Source organism: Ixodes scapularis, unplaced genomic scaffold (genome assembly GCF_016920785.2).
Source record: "Ixodes scapularis isolate PalLabHiFi unplaced genomic scaffold, ASM1692078v2 PGA_scaffold2__306_contigs__length_199485367, whole genome shotgun sequence".
In the NCBI taxonomy this organism is placed as follows: Eukaryota; Metazoa; Arthropoda; class Arachnida; order Ixodida; family Ixodidae; genus Ixodes; species Ixodes scapularis.
The window spans coordinates 86,095,027-86,108,687 of NW_024609857.1; the positions used below are offsets into that span (position 1 = coordinate 86,095,027).

Consider the following 13,661-nt stretch of genomic DNA (forward strand, 5'->3'; position numbering starts at 1 on the left):
AGAGGTCATACGAACAAGTGCAGCACAGGTGCTACCCTATACGACTCTTACGCAATGCACGACGTCAATGAGGCGAGTGGTCACATGGTACAACATCGCACCGCTCTCGGCGGCATGTTTTGCTGAGAGCACAATGCATTTAAAGTAGCTCTGCTATGCAGCTCAGTGGCTATAGACCTTTTCAGCCTCCGTTACACGCGCGCTGCCATCTTGGAATCGCGTGCTTCGGCCGCCATAAGATGGCTTCAACTTGTCGTTCCACTCTCCCATCCGCGCCTTGGTAAAGGCGTTGTATACATGTTTTTCGTCGCATTTCTCACCTATTTTGTGATGTGTCGTTTTATGCTCGTATTTACTACCTTATTGTATGCCATCATTATGTGCACAACTTCTGCAGTTAATTTTGCTAAGACGTTATGGCCATTTTTATTGTCGGTGTACCAGATGTGCATGAGGGGAGGGGCACAGGAATCAGCATTAGCCCCGGCACAATTACGGCAACTCAACTTTGCTCAGCGATAGTGATGGAACAATTGAGATAAATTGTGCATTGTATATCTATGATCGCAACTACACGTTTCCTTGTAGTTGCGTCTTTTAAGCAACTAAAACTGCAGGCAGCAAAAGAAACAACTAGAAGTTCATAACAAATCAAAAACATGTTTTTGATTACGTGGGGGAACTCATGCACATAGGTAATGAACATTTAACTTGCATTTCATCCGACCTTAAAATTAATGGCACCATCAACATCGGTCGATTTTTTTCCTCACTATATTACAATATATATTACACGCTTAAATGATTTTAACGTTACAAACATCCACTCGATCCATTCATTTATGAATTTAAAGGGAACTGCACAACATGCTCGATCCCATGTCTGCAGTCATTCAAGCACTTTAACAACATTTCTTAAAACATGCACTTCAATTAAATTATTTCAACTATTTCAAGACAACGGTCGAAACTAAGCTGGAACAAACTATCGCAGGCAGCTTGAGGGTGTTGCAATATATATGTGATGCTGAAGAGAAGCCATCTGCATGGAAATTGTCCGAGTGCAGCGCTTTCGATGCCGGATAGCGATTTACTTTGAGTGGCTGGTGGTACCATCTACAATGCTTATCTGTTTTGGATACAGATCTTTACACATGTTTATGAAGTTAAGCCTAGCATTTGACTTGAACCAAACTTGCCGAAAGTCACCTTTCTAGCGCCGCTTAATTTTCTTTGGCAAATTTTACTTAAAGAAAAACTGAACCTAGGAAAACCAAAATTTTCTTTCTACCTGGGGAGGACAGGCACGTATCAAAATAAATGTTTGTAGAAAAGAAAAAAAATGTTTTTGGCCAATATTTGTTACAATACAGATTTTTTTATTTGTGAGCAAAACTGAAACTGTATTTCTGTGGGATGATAGCATTTGTACCCAACTAGTGTGTGCTCTGAGCAACACTGAGGCCCAGCAAACCTGGAGCACAGACTAGTTGCTCGCAAATAAAGAAATTCATATTGTAACATAAATATTGGACAAAAAATCTAATTTTTTTTTCGACGAGCATTACTTTTGAAACATGCCTGTCCTAATTGGGTAGAAAAAACATTTTTTTTTTTTCTAGGTTTAATGTTTTCTTTTTAAAGCAACCGTCGTGCTTCCCTTGACAGACCTGTTAATTATCTCTCATATCCCGAGTACCTCGTAAGCCAACATTCATAGAACAAATAGTTTATTTTCTAATGACGACCTTGTGAAATGCCGCTCATGAGTACTTTGCAGGGACGGATGGACTATTGAAATATATCTGGAGTACGTAATTTCTTTAAAGAAAATGGCCCGAGACAATATCACTTCTTTTTATAGATCATCTGCTCTATTATAAAACCAACACGCGGCGCTGACGTCATGCCGCTGCAGTGGCACTGCTATTGGCGGGATGCAAGCACAAGCTCCACTTGATGCGAATTTGGCATATTGTGCGGAAACTGTGCATTTGCCCATATCTCGTGAGAGCTTGTTTGCAAACAGCGTGTTGGTCTATAGGAGACATTTCCAGTCTCTAAAGTTCACAAAAGATTGGTGCGTGTGAAAATCAAACAGGGAGCGATGAACTTCTGACTTCACGTGTTCTTTGCGATTCAGCACATGTTAGCCAAGTTCTCAATCTGCTTTTTTACTATGCCAGGGGATGGTAAACTGGGTTCCGGGGAACACAGGGGTTCCACGAGCTGGTCTCATGGGTTTCGCGAACACCCAAATTGCAACCCCCCCCCCCCCCCCATGCCACAGGCTGCGTGGCAGGACCATGCAAAGCGCCTTCATCTCACTTTGTACTGACATCGCGATTGATATGGTGGGGATATATGGGAAGCAACACAAGCAAAATTGCCTACAATTGTGCATCTGTTGCTTCTCGGCCGGCAAATATGGAGGGGGGGGGGGAGGGTTCCACGGCAGTTTTTGAGGCTTCCTGGGGTTCCGCGAGACCAAAAAGCTTGAGAACCCCTGTACTATGCATTCGTGCATTAGTCCATATTAATTTATTTTTCTGTAAACAAGAGTAAGCGGGTACGGTTGTGGACAACGGGAATCCACCCCATGCATCAGTTGAGTCGTTTCAACGCCGGACCTGACCAAAATTAACAAGCATGACCTGCATCATACTTTGTTCGTAAAATAACTCCAAAGTATGACTCAAAACTATTTAGTAGTGTAAGTGACTCGGTACTTTAAGTGGCATCCAAAGAGACTTGCTATGACCCACCGAGCCCTGCTAACTTTTGCATAATACTTGCACTCACCGTGCATGCTGTAACATGTTAATAAAAATAAATATTTTGGCATATTGCTAGCTCTAATGTTGCAATTTACTAAATCATTATGCTAAATTACCATTCATTTTAAGCTGTTTCAAAATATCCTGCTCGATTCGTGGTAAATTTTTAAGGTTTGTGTTTAATCTGAATTCCAAAATTTTACATTTGAACACCTCCATAAATAACCCTAATGGAACTGCGGAGAGCAACATGATACTATCTTAGATTTGTGTACACATTTTAAGAATAAAATATACTGACAATAAGGGTCGACTTTCAGGCCACACAGCAATTACATGGAATCCGTCTGAAGCAGGTTAGCCGTATGTTCGTTCAGTAGCATTTTCTAATTTTAGTTCCATATCTTTTGTCCAATTTTTGTATGAAATACCTAGCAGGCAGCTCAGAATCAATCGTATCCGACATGCTCAACACATTTCGTCGATGTATGTGGTTTTGCTTTATCGTACATAGACCCTATGCAAAACTCAGATTCCCTGGAAACTGCTTGCTACGAGAGACATGTGCAATGTTGTTGCAAGCGTGTCACAACGTACACATAGTTATCCCACGAGGAGACCACGACGGTCTGGTCGTTCATCAGGATGCATGACGAAAGAGCCTGCGGCAGAGAAACACACACAAAGTTACGCCTACCACAAATCAAAACTCTTCCAACGTCCACCAGCTTGCTGCACTGATTGACAACCAGGAGCAACCAACCCTTTAAAAGATTACAGCCACTATCATCCATCCATCCGTCCATCTCACATGTGTCAAGAGAATCAACTGAATGCCTCGATAAGTAAGTTATATCTTCAGAAACACAAAAAAATTTCCTCACTAAATTTCAGAAAAAGAAAAAAAATCTAGCAAACACACGGGCCAAAAAAAGAAAAAAAAGTGCAATACAGAATACAGTAAAACCTCGTTATAACAAAAGGGGATATAACCAACTAATGGATATAACAAAGCAATCATAATTCCCCTTGCTTGCTAATATTGGGAAGAAATGGACATTGGCTTTAGGCTATAACAAACTAATGGTTATAACGAAATAATTATGACCGCTCCTTCAACTTTGTTATAACGAGGTTTTACTGTATATATATATATATTTTTTTTACAGTGATAGCTGCTATGGGTTTTTTCCACCACTGGAAAGAACATCCGTTGTTGATGTTGTAGTTGTTGATATTGTAGTTGGTGTGGTGGGGCGTAGGGCGTTCTTCGCCGAAATTGCTAAATCCTTGGTGAAAGATTGCTCGCCGCCCTCGGGAATCTAACCTAGGTCCGCCGTGTGCGAAGCGGTGGTGCTACCACAGAGCTACACCAGGGCGTTAACATCCCTTCTAATATGTAGGGTTTAACTTTTTGTAGTACGCAATGTCCACTGCGAACACTCCCTGAAAAAATATAAAGGAATAGCCCAAAACGATCTGCTGCCGTAGCAACGTCAATGCCAAGAGCTCGTGCCTCTCTGGAACAAAAAATATAGCAGTCCCATTTTAATCCATAGTACAGTCATAGGGATAGCTGCGACACGTCATGGTGAAGTAGTTGGGTATTGGCGTCGCGTTCCTGCACCGTTGGGTGCGTGAACAAAAGCGTTTAGAACAAAATTGACATTCAACGATTTTGTTCCGGAGCGCATGAAAGCGCGAGTCTCGCCACGAGCTCTTGGCATTGACGGCGCTACAACGGCATTTTGTTATCGACTATTGTTTTTCCCCAGAGAGTGCGTGCAGTGGGCACTACAAAAACCCCAAGTATGAAGCGGGTCGTTAACGCTGTGGCATAGCTCTGCGGCAATGCCTCCGCTTTGCATGTGGCGGAACCAGGTTTAATTCTCGCGGGTGGCGGTCAGTCTTTTTCGAGGATCCGGCAACATCGATGACGGACAGTAGGTAACTGTGTCAACAATGGGCGTCATTTTCAGTGGTGGGAAAGCCAATAACAGCTATCGCCATAAAAAGGAATAAAAGCGTTTGGAACAAAATGGTCAGACGTCTATTTTATTTAAAACGCTTTTCTTTGTGCACCCCCGATGCGTGAACAAGACGCGATGCCCAACGACTTCGCCGTGGTGTGTCGCAGCTATCGCCGTGGCCGTGCAGTGGGTTAACGCGGGGCTGCTAATTTGTTTTTCATTTCCCCAGTTTGGAAAACTTTGTGCCCAATTCGGTACATCCACTGATATGGAAGATTCCCTGACAATTCTAGGTTTCCAGACGTTTAGGGCAAGCAGGAAGTGTCCAATGCTAAGGTTGTTTGCACCAACACGTCACAAAAAAACATCATCAATATTGATCTAACAATTTTTTTTTTTCATGTATAATTAATTTTTTGACATGCGTGTCTGAATCAAATTGTTTAAAAAAAAATTTTTTTTTTTTTTTCAGGAGCTTTTTAAGGTTTGTTTACAGAGACGTTTGCTTGTGATTTCTCTCGTTACGTGAGGAGTCACTGGGACATTGGTATTTCGCATGTCGCGTGCAAAGCTGCTCCTTGAACTGGTTGCCACGCTTTATTCGAAGCACTTCTGACATAAATGGTTGTAACATAACGTAATGTACGAAAGCGCCCCTGTGTGAACTGACCTTTATTCTTACAGGTTTACTATGAAGAAGGGCCAACAGAAGAAACCATAACTGTCAGCACTAAGATCATGCAGTGGCTTGCACCATCCAACTGTGATAAATAAAGTCGCCACCAATCAACCCCTAAATGTTCTTCCGAGAGTGGTTCAATGGCCATACCCGCCCTGAGAAGAAGAAGCTGCTCCTCAACGGTCACAGTTGCCTTTGATAAAGAAACCGAGTTGGTTTCGACACGTTTGGCCCCCTCACACTTAGAGACTGGTTGGTGGTGACTTCATTTATCATAATTTTACCTCAACTAGATAGACATTTTCTCAACTAGGTTTACGTTTAAATCATCTAACTGATAGGAGTGCAAAAAAGAGCGGGCAAACTAGACCCAGCCTGCTACTCTAGCTACCCATGCCCTTTCTCTATATATATGGCAATAGGAGGGACAGCATCCTTAATGCCACTTGTAGCTCGGACACTGAGGGCAGTTGAATCCTTTTTCCTAAGAACGGTTTCTTGTAAACAAAAATAAAAATGCAGAAGAGGGTATGCTTGCCATCTGAGAGATGCTCGTGCTTCGTATCTGTTGCTTGAGCTCTAAAGAGTACAGCTTGAGCAGTCTGTCTGAAAACACAAGACAACAGAAAAGGAATTGTTCAGAAAAGTGGCACAGAGTCTATTGGACCACGCTGTTCCTGGCAAGAATGAAAAACAAGGCTCTTTTCCCCTCTGGCATCAACTCACGAGAGGACGTACAGCAAGAGAGGTTGTACTGACGTGGCCAAATTACTGACAACACAAGTCTCGTAGGGTAGCACAAACAATTAATGGAACTCCAGCAAAAGAAAGGTGACAATACCCAGCAAAACATAGATGAAGTACTCTTATGACTTGTAACCAGAAACCAGACATTTTTACTGATTCAAAAGCTTTATAAAAAGAGGGAAGCATTCAGATTTGAACATTAAAAAGCCTGTGAAAAAATCTCACCTTGTGAAACAGAAAAGACACTCTTCTTGTCCCTTGAAAAACATACATCTGTGACAGTCCTGCAAACAAAAGGAAGAAAAGGAAGTTGACAAGAAATGCCATATATAATTCTAATAGCAACAATAACAATTCTTCATTCTTGATTACTAGACTCGTCTCAATCAGTCCCGGGAAGCACAGAATCTGTATGCAATTGCCTGCTGCTAAGTAGGCTTTACGTTGCCTTGGCACGCATGCAACAACTTTTTGTTACACTCATGCGTAACACATTTTACACAAAATCCAGTCCATAAACACTGTGTTAATAATATTGATTACCCAGCACATTCCTGTTATTTTTTTTATAATGAATATATTTAGCGAGCAAGTGTCAACCTCAAATTATAGGATACAAAAAAATATAATTTTCATATCTGGATTCAATGCAAGTGTTTAGAAGTCAATGCAAACAAAAAAAAGTGGCAGGTGTGTCTTAATCTATTGATCCAACCATCGCATGCAGGATTGCAACGTACAAAGTTTGTATTCGTAAATTGTTTCTATTGGCACACTTCAATTAATCACAAGCTGTCACGATGTCAAGTGACGTCCCGTCGCATGGCACAGTCTCACGTGACACTGTAACGTGATGCTTCACAACTTGACACCCAATGACACTAAATCAATTAATCCTGATACCGCAACTCCATACAGCGAGTCGCGTAATGTGCCACCGCATGCCACGGAAGAATTCAAAATCTAAATTAGCTTCCACTAAAATTCAATTTCCATAAACTGTATATCAAATTATGTATGACAATATGTTTTTTTTAAGTGATAATGCTTCTCAAGAAAGAAATGAAAAGCAGCTAGTTTAACTGCCATGTAAGTGTTAGCTGGAGCCTCACACCAATCAGCATTCTCGAGTGTTTCTGTGGGCGACATGATTGTTTGCGACATGACATCAGCGACATGATTGTTTGCTTTAACTTGAATACTAACCCACTAAAACGGGGAGTTCCAATTTCGTGGCAAATGCAACAACTTGCCTGGATGAGGATATTCAGGGTTTTTCTACTAAATTGAAAATGCTTGCCTTCGACTGGAGAGGAACCCTAATCCTTTTATGGAACAGGTGTAAGATACACTGTTTTGTCTCAGAATTATGATACATACCACTAAGCAAAAAAATGAAATGAGCTAAAAAGTATACAAAGGACTTTTTAGAAGGCAGACATTTGCAAGTTACTCCCACCCAAATGAGCTGAAACCATTGATTCTGAGAGCTGCCAGCTTCCACTTTACTATTCTTTTGGAAAAAGATGATGCGTCTTCTTTATAAATACAACAAAAACCTTTGCTGATAACAATTGAGTGTATGGCTTTTTAGGGCCTGTGCATGTCATGAAACATTATTCTAGCTTACTAAAAAATATCTATAACATATTGCCATTAAGGTAGATTAAATAGTTCTGGTCCACTTAGACAAAATGAAATATCAAACGTGTGCTGCTAGCGGTTCAAACCACACAGTATACTCCCATTCCTAGGCTTTCTACCGCAGAAGGCTTCAAGGCATCAGTGTCTACCTTTTCATGGTAATGGCTATGAGTGACTGGGTGCAATTTGACCTGAACCACACTATTCCAACACACTCAAGTCATTTAGGAGTGCCTTTTGCAGCAGCATAAGGAACTTCCTAGCACAAGCATAAACTTTGTTGTTCTTGTTCATTCCCCTGCAAATACAATGGAAGATTTATGGCTACCCTCCAGAAAAAAAAAAGGAAAAAATTATCTGCATTTCAATACTCTTAGTAGTGGACAGTTTAATTCCACTGAACGATAAATGAGCCATTTACTAGTTTAGCTTAATAAAAGCACCAGGCAGGGAAAAAAAAATGTTGTAAACAAGAGCCACATCTTTGGTTTCAGGACCATTTATAGCAGTCCTTTATGACTAGGGTTCTGTGTTTTCAGAGTTTACTTTTCGTCAAATTCGGAGGGCATTTTTCGGAGTTTATTTTTTGCTGAAGATTCGGAGTTTATATTTTTTTTATTCCCAATTCTCTGATATTCAGAGTTTAATTTCCCTGTGTTTCCTATTAAAAATAAATAGATAATAACCAAATGTAAATGTATGCCAGATAAAAAATAAATCGTGCTTGTATCAATTGAAATATCTTCAGCTGAATTTGGCATTGGTGCCATTGCCATTGGCAATACTAATTTATCCATGACAAAAGTCACCCACAAGTGGCGCTTCGATAAACGCCGATACCTTAAAATCAATAAACGCCGATACCTTAAAATTAATAAACTCCCGGAGATAGTCGCTAGGAAGCTCGTAGTCCATCTCATCCTATTACGTCACTCTAGCCCGCGGCCACGCGAGGTGGAGTGGTTAAGGAGATAATAGAGAGTTTGAACTGTCCCTCTTCCCTATTTTATACAATCTCTATGGTCCATAGCTTTCACAGTTACTCAAACATACCCTTTCCTTTCTCTAAATCACAAATCGCATAGCCCAAACTGGAAACCAAAAGAGTGGCTTTTGTTGTGACCCGAATGTACAACGAACGACCTGTTGCCCTGAAGCAACCTTGAAGAGACAAGCAGCAAGACCCCTTTAGACAACCGTCCGAGATTTGAAAGATAATTAGGGTGGAATTTTCCCAGGACTATTGGCTCTGTACTGACCAAACTGTAAAAAAAAAAAGTCTTTTACTTTTTTCTTTTGCCAGGGGGTGGCATTGACACATAAATATTCGGAGTTTATCGGATAAATCCGAATTGACCAAAATTTTACCGTCTGGTGTTTTTTCGAGTTTTTCGGATTTATCCAAAAACACGGAGCCCTATTTATGACACATGCTGATTGATGATGGACGTAGCATGAGCGAATTGCTTTTAAAGTTATAAAATCAAAGATGACCCAAATAGTATTCTGCTAACATAGTTTTGCTCAACAGGCTAATTAGCAGAGTGGACGAGACGTCGCTGCCTCTAGAAATTACTATAAATTTTCAATCCTTCAAAGTTACTGCGGGTTCCTTGAGTTGCCCACTCACAATGCAGTCGACTCTCAGTAATTTAAAGTCACCCTATTTGAATATGCAGTTAGTTCGAAGCATGGGAGTGGTCCCGCCATACGAGTCTATGGAAAAGAATGTGGTAGTTCAAAGTTTTTTTTCTCTGGGTCTCAGTAATTTGAGGGATTTTGTGTGCTCCAGAAGTCTGGTAACTCTGGGAGCGTTAGAAAACCTCACGATTATGCTGACCAAGCTTAAACCACACCCATGCACACTTTATCACTTTTATCTATCGTAAGTGTGGTCAAAATAAAGGCAATGAGTGTGGCATGTGGCTAACCTGCCAAGCCGAGTAAGGCCACGGGCACACACATCCTAACGCCGCCCCTATGAGAGTTACGGGAGAAGTCGACAGCACAGCTACGCGATGTGCACAGCCAACAAAGCTGGTCTCGAGGAATTATCCACCCCTCGGAGATGTTGTGTCCATCGAATGCATCGATGCTATCAAACATGCCAAATTTGTGGTTCACTCTAGGAAAGTGATATTGTGCAGGTGGCAAGCCATGGGACAGAAAACCGCTTTGTCGCTTTCTGGGCCAAGCGCCGCCAACAAGGAAACAAGTACATTGGGCATTCTAGGGGACTTTTTAATGTGGAACCTTCTTTGTCTCATCAGCGGGGGTCTCCAGATTTAGTGAAGCGCAAAAAATTGACCGCGAAGCTCGATGCCAATTGGCTGGTGGAAAGGTCACATGATCAATGATCATTGGCTGATTCTAGTGAGTATGGGAGGTTCCAGAAAACCCCCCCCGACTTTAAAACCCGACCAGCGCCAGTATCTTCGTTTCAGGAACTCTTATCAAGTTTATATGCCATGCGTCAAGTTATCTGAAAAAGAACGCCACGAGCCTATAGGCACTGGGCTTGGCAACGTTTTGGAGCGATAATAGAATGTTTCTTCTGTAACATAATTTCCCAGCAGTTTACTACACATTTTTTTCTTAGGCAAAGAAAATGTCTAAGATGTCCCAGAAAAGGTTTGAAATATGTAAAGCATAGTTACTGTGGCACGTCTCCATCAGTGGAGGCAAGAAACAATTAACTTCTCATGAGTGAGTACCAAATAAAAAAAACCTGGTTTGATATTGCTTTCTGAATAGTTTGCTGAATTTGAGCCATTTCGCTGTCTCCGTGAGCATCGAATTATTGAAAGTCTACTGTACAAGCTGTTACTATCAAGCTTGTCAAGCTTTCAGTTAATGTAAAGGGTGATAGCACTCCTCAAACAGCTCACTCCTTGTGCAGGCTGTGCTCCGCCACCTTGCTCAACTGTGCCATGTCCCTCTGCCAAGTGAAGACAAGGCTCGAGGACCGCGGGTGCCTGGCGCCCTCTGTCACAGCGTTCTCCGCGTCTGCCGCCTCAACCGAGGTGTCGTCGTTCATGCTCAGCGACCGCGGGAGGATGGTGCAAAACCTCTGCGGGTGGGGCTTGCTGAAGATGCAGCGGGGTGTCTGGCCAAACTCCATGATCTGCACCTCCAGGGAGTGGCGCTCGTGGATGTCCGTGATGCTGCGTACGAGACCGCATCAAGTTCTTGACTGCTGCTATGTTGCGCTGCTATGATACACTTTGCTACGCTATGTTGTTACGCTATGCTATGCTGTTAAACTATGTTATGCTGTTATGAAATGCTGCTTAGCAATGTTGCTACGCAATGCTACTACAAAATGCTAAAATGAGATGTTATGATCTCCTATGTTCTGCTATGCGTCAGTGTTGCACTGCCACCATGCTATGCAAAGGCTGCCGAGCGACGGGGTGAAGCACATGACAGCTCTCCACTGAAGAAGTGCGCTCCAAGGGCACACTGTCACACATTTCGCTCCGATGCTCAGATTAGTTTGCCAGGGTCATAGCTTTCTTCCTTTGCCAAGTTATGCTGAAATGTAGCCTAGCCTATTTGTGCAGACACTGCTTTTTATGAATCAGCTTTGTCCCATTTCCTAGACAAGAGTTCCTATGTGAATTATGCCTATGTGATATGAGGGACACTGGGAAGGACTCGTTTTTTAGGGACAAGCGGATTCTAGTAGACGCGTCGTTCGGGAAATTTACCGAATGACTTTTGCAGTATATTTTCAAAACATGAAAAAGTGCAAACACAAAAATCTTTTTTTATTTTTTAGACCGGCTGTTATGCTCTCCCATTTTCCCCCAGTTTCGCGGTCGGACTTTGGCGAATCGGAGCACTTTAATTACTGAAAAAGGAGCTTTATAAGTAGGCCATAGATTTTCTGGTGTTAATGGGTGGAAAAAAACACCTAATGAAAAACTAAGAATTCAAGTCTAAGGGGGAGCGTTTAGACAAAGACAGTCCTAGTGGGAGCATAAAATTTCAAAAGACAAGCGTTTTTCGTTTTTAACTGCTTTTATATTTTTGACAACAACGGACATTTATCGGTGGTCTCCAGTTTTAACTGACTGTCTTTTTCTGACACCGGCAGAGTTTTATCAATGTTTTTTGGTTAAAACCGGAAAGTCTACGGCCTATTTATAACCAAAGTGCACAAAACACAAAGAGAGCACTTACAAACTCTCTCTTCACCTCTTCTTTTTGAATAGACAGGCCAATGCGAGGTTCGAGTCTGAACACTGTCACAACGCATCCTTCTTCGGTTGCTTAGGCTAGCCTAAATGCATACATGAAACAAACGAGCATGCTTTGCATCTTTGGTTCAAAAGACACTGATCAAGAGCTCATTACAGAGTGGCAAGCATGCTTTGCTTGTTCACAGATGGTCATGCTTTACGGACCCCTGCAAGCAAGCAACCTGCAAGGAGATGCTATGATTGCTGCTACGAATGCTACACGCTGGGAAAAGAGAGTACCATACTTTCCTGACTTTCCTGACCGAGATTGAAACTTTTTGTGGTGCAGACTATATAGAAGTGCAAACTATACGAGGATCTCTTCTCTCTACACCATTATTTATGATGAGATGCGACAGATTTTGTGAATGTCATACACTTGTAACTTGTTAATATAGATACCCTACTATATAGACAACACTTTTGGGGAGGAACTGGGTAAAAAGATGCATTTTTGACTCATTATTATGGACAAGTCGCATTATGGAGGCTTTTCTGGGGGAATGGAGGTGCCCATACATTGCTGTAGTAGGCTAATGACAATGTTGTATGACACATGCATCTCTGTGAAATAATAAAGTGGGCATTTGTCAACGTATGCTGCGTATAAAAAATTTTTACGTGCAGATTCGGCACCACGTGAGGACTATGCACTGTCTGCAGACTGTGAACCAGATGTGAACTAAGAAAAATATTAATTATTTCACTCTAAAGTTTCTTTTGCAGACTCTACACAGAATGCCACAAAGACCGGAAAATTTGCTGCTCCTAAAAAATTGTCGGCTAACTAAAGTAAGTGTTGGCAAACACTTACTGGTCCAAGTCAATGCTGCCTTCGTATGTCAGGTGGAAGAAGACTGGAACAAAAAGGTGGTTTCGCTATGTCAAACACGATATTGAACAACAGAATTTATAAGAGGGATTTTGAGACCTTTTTTTTCTCTATTTAAATACTGTTCAGACATAATAAATGACATTGATTTAAGGGCTGTTCTTTTTAGTGGGATCAGAATTTTAAAAAAATGGGGGGATCTTGCATTAGGGTCTTTAATTGTGGGACTAAGTTGGTGACCACTAGAAAAAGGTGAAATTTTCTAAAGATAGCCGATTCACAAAAGTTTTCAAATTTTCATTTCTCAGGGGATAATTTAGCTGTACAATTGACGCTGAGCTCATTGAAATCTAACTGTAACGTAATATTCTTATAAAAAAATTTTTCGTGGGTGCTACGGGGCGAGAAATGTCATCAATGTACATGGCTTTAAACCAGAACTGAGCCAGTGAAGAGCACCCTTGATGTTGATTCCTCTGCTGTCATGTTGTGATGTTTTCACGAAAACTTTTTGAAGTTGCTCAATATTTATGCCAAGAGAGCCAATTGAGGTTCAAATCCACCATCAAAAAAAGAATTTCTGAGAGTCATCAGTACGATAATTTGTCGGCCTTCCAGTGGCTGCAACTGCAAGAATGACTTACATTAGTGTTCTAAGAATATTAAAAAATTTAGAATATTGAACAGAATAATGCCCATTTGATTTCAAGTTCAAATCGCATAAGGCTATTTGATAACTTCGAATATTTTAGAGGTACTTCAAAGTTT

At 41.3% G+C, this 13,661-nt stretch overlaps 1 protein-coding gene across 1 annotated transcript in view; it reads right to left on the minus strand.

The window, feature by feature from the left end:
* Positions 1 to 13,661, minus strand: part of LOC8051260 (protein FAN) — a 74,700-nt gene that overhangs the window by 21,193 nt on the left and 39,846 nt on the right. Inside the window, exons 20-24 of the mRNA XM_042291944.1 lie at positions 12,876 to 12,918; positions 10,706 to 10,981; positions 6,399 to 6,457; positions 5,965 to 6,032; positions 3,375 to 3,439 (exon numbers count right to left, since the gene is read on the minus strand). Of these exons, the coding sequence (XP_042147878.1) occupies positions 3,375 to 3,439; positions 5,965 to 6,032; positions 6,399 to 6,457; positions 10,706 to 10,981; positions 12,876 to 12,918 (511 nt within the window). The remainder of the gene's footprint in view (positions 1 to 3,374; positions 3,440 to 5,964; positions 6,033 to 6,398; positions 6,458 to 10,705; positions 10,982 to 12,875; positions 12,919 to 13,661) is intronic.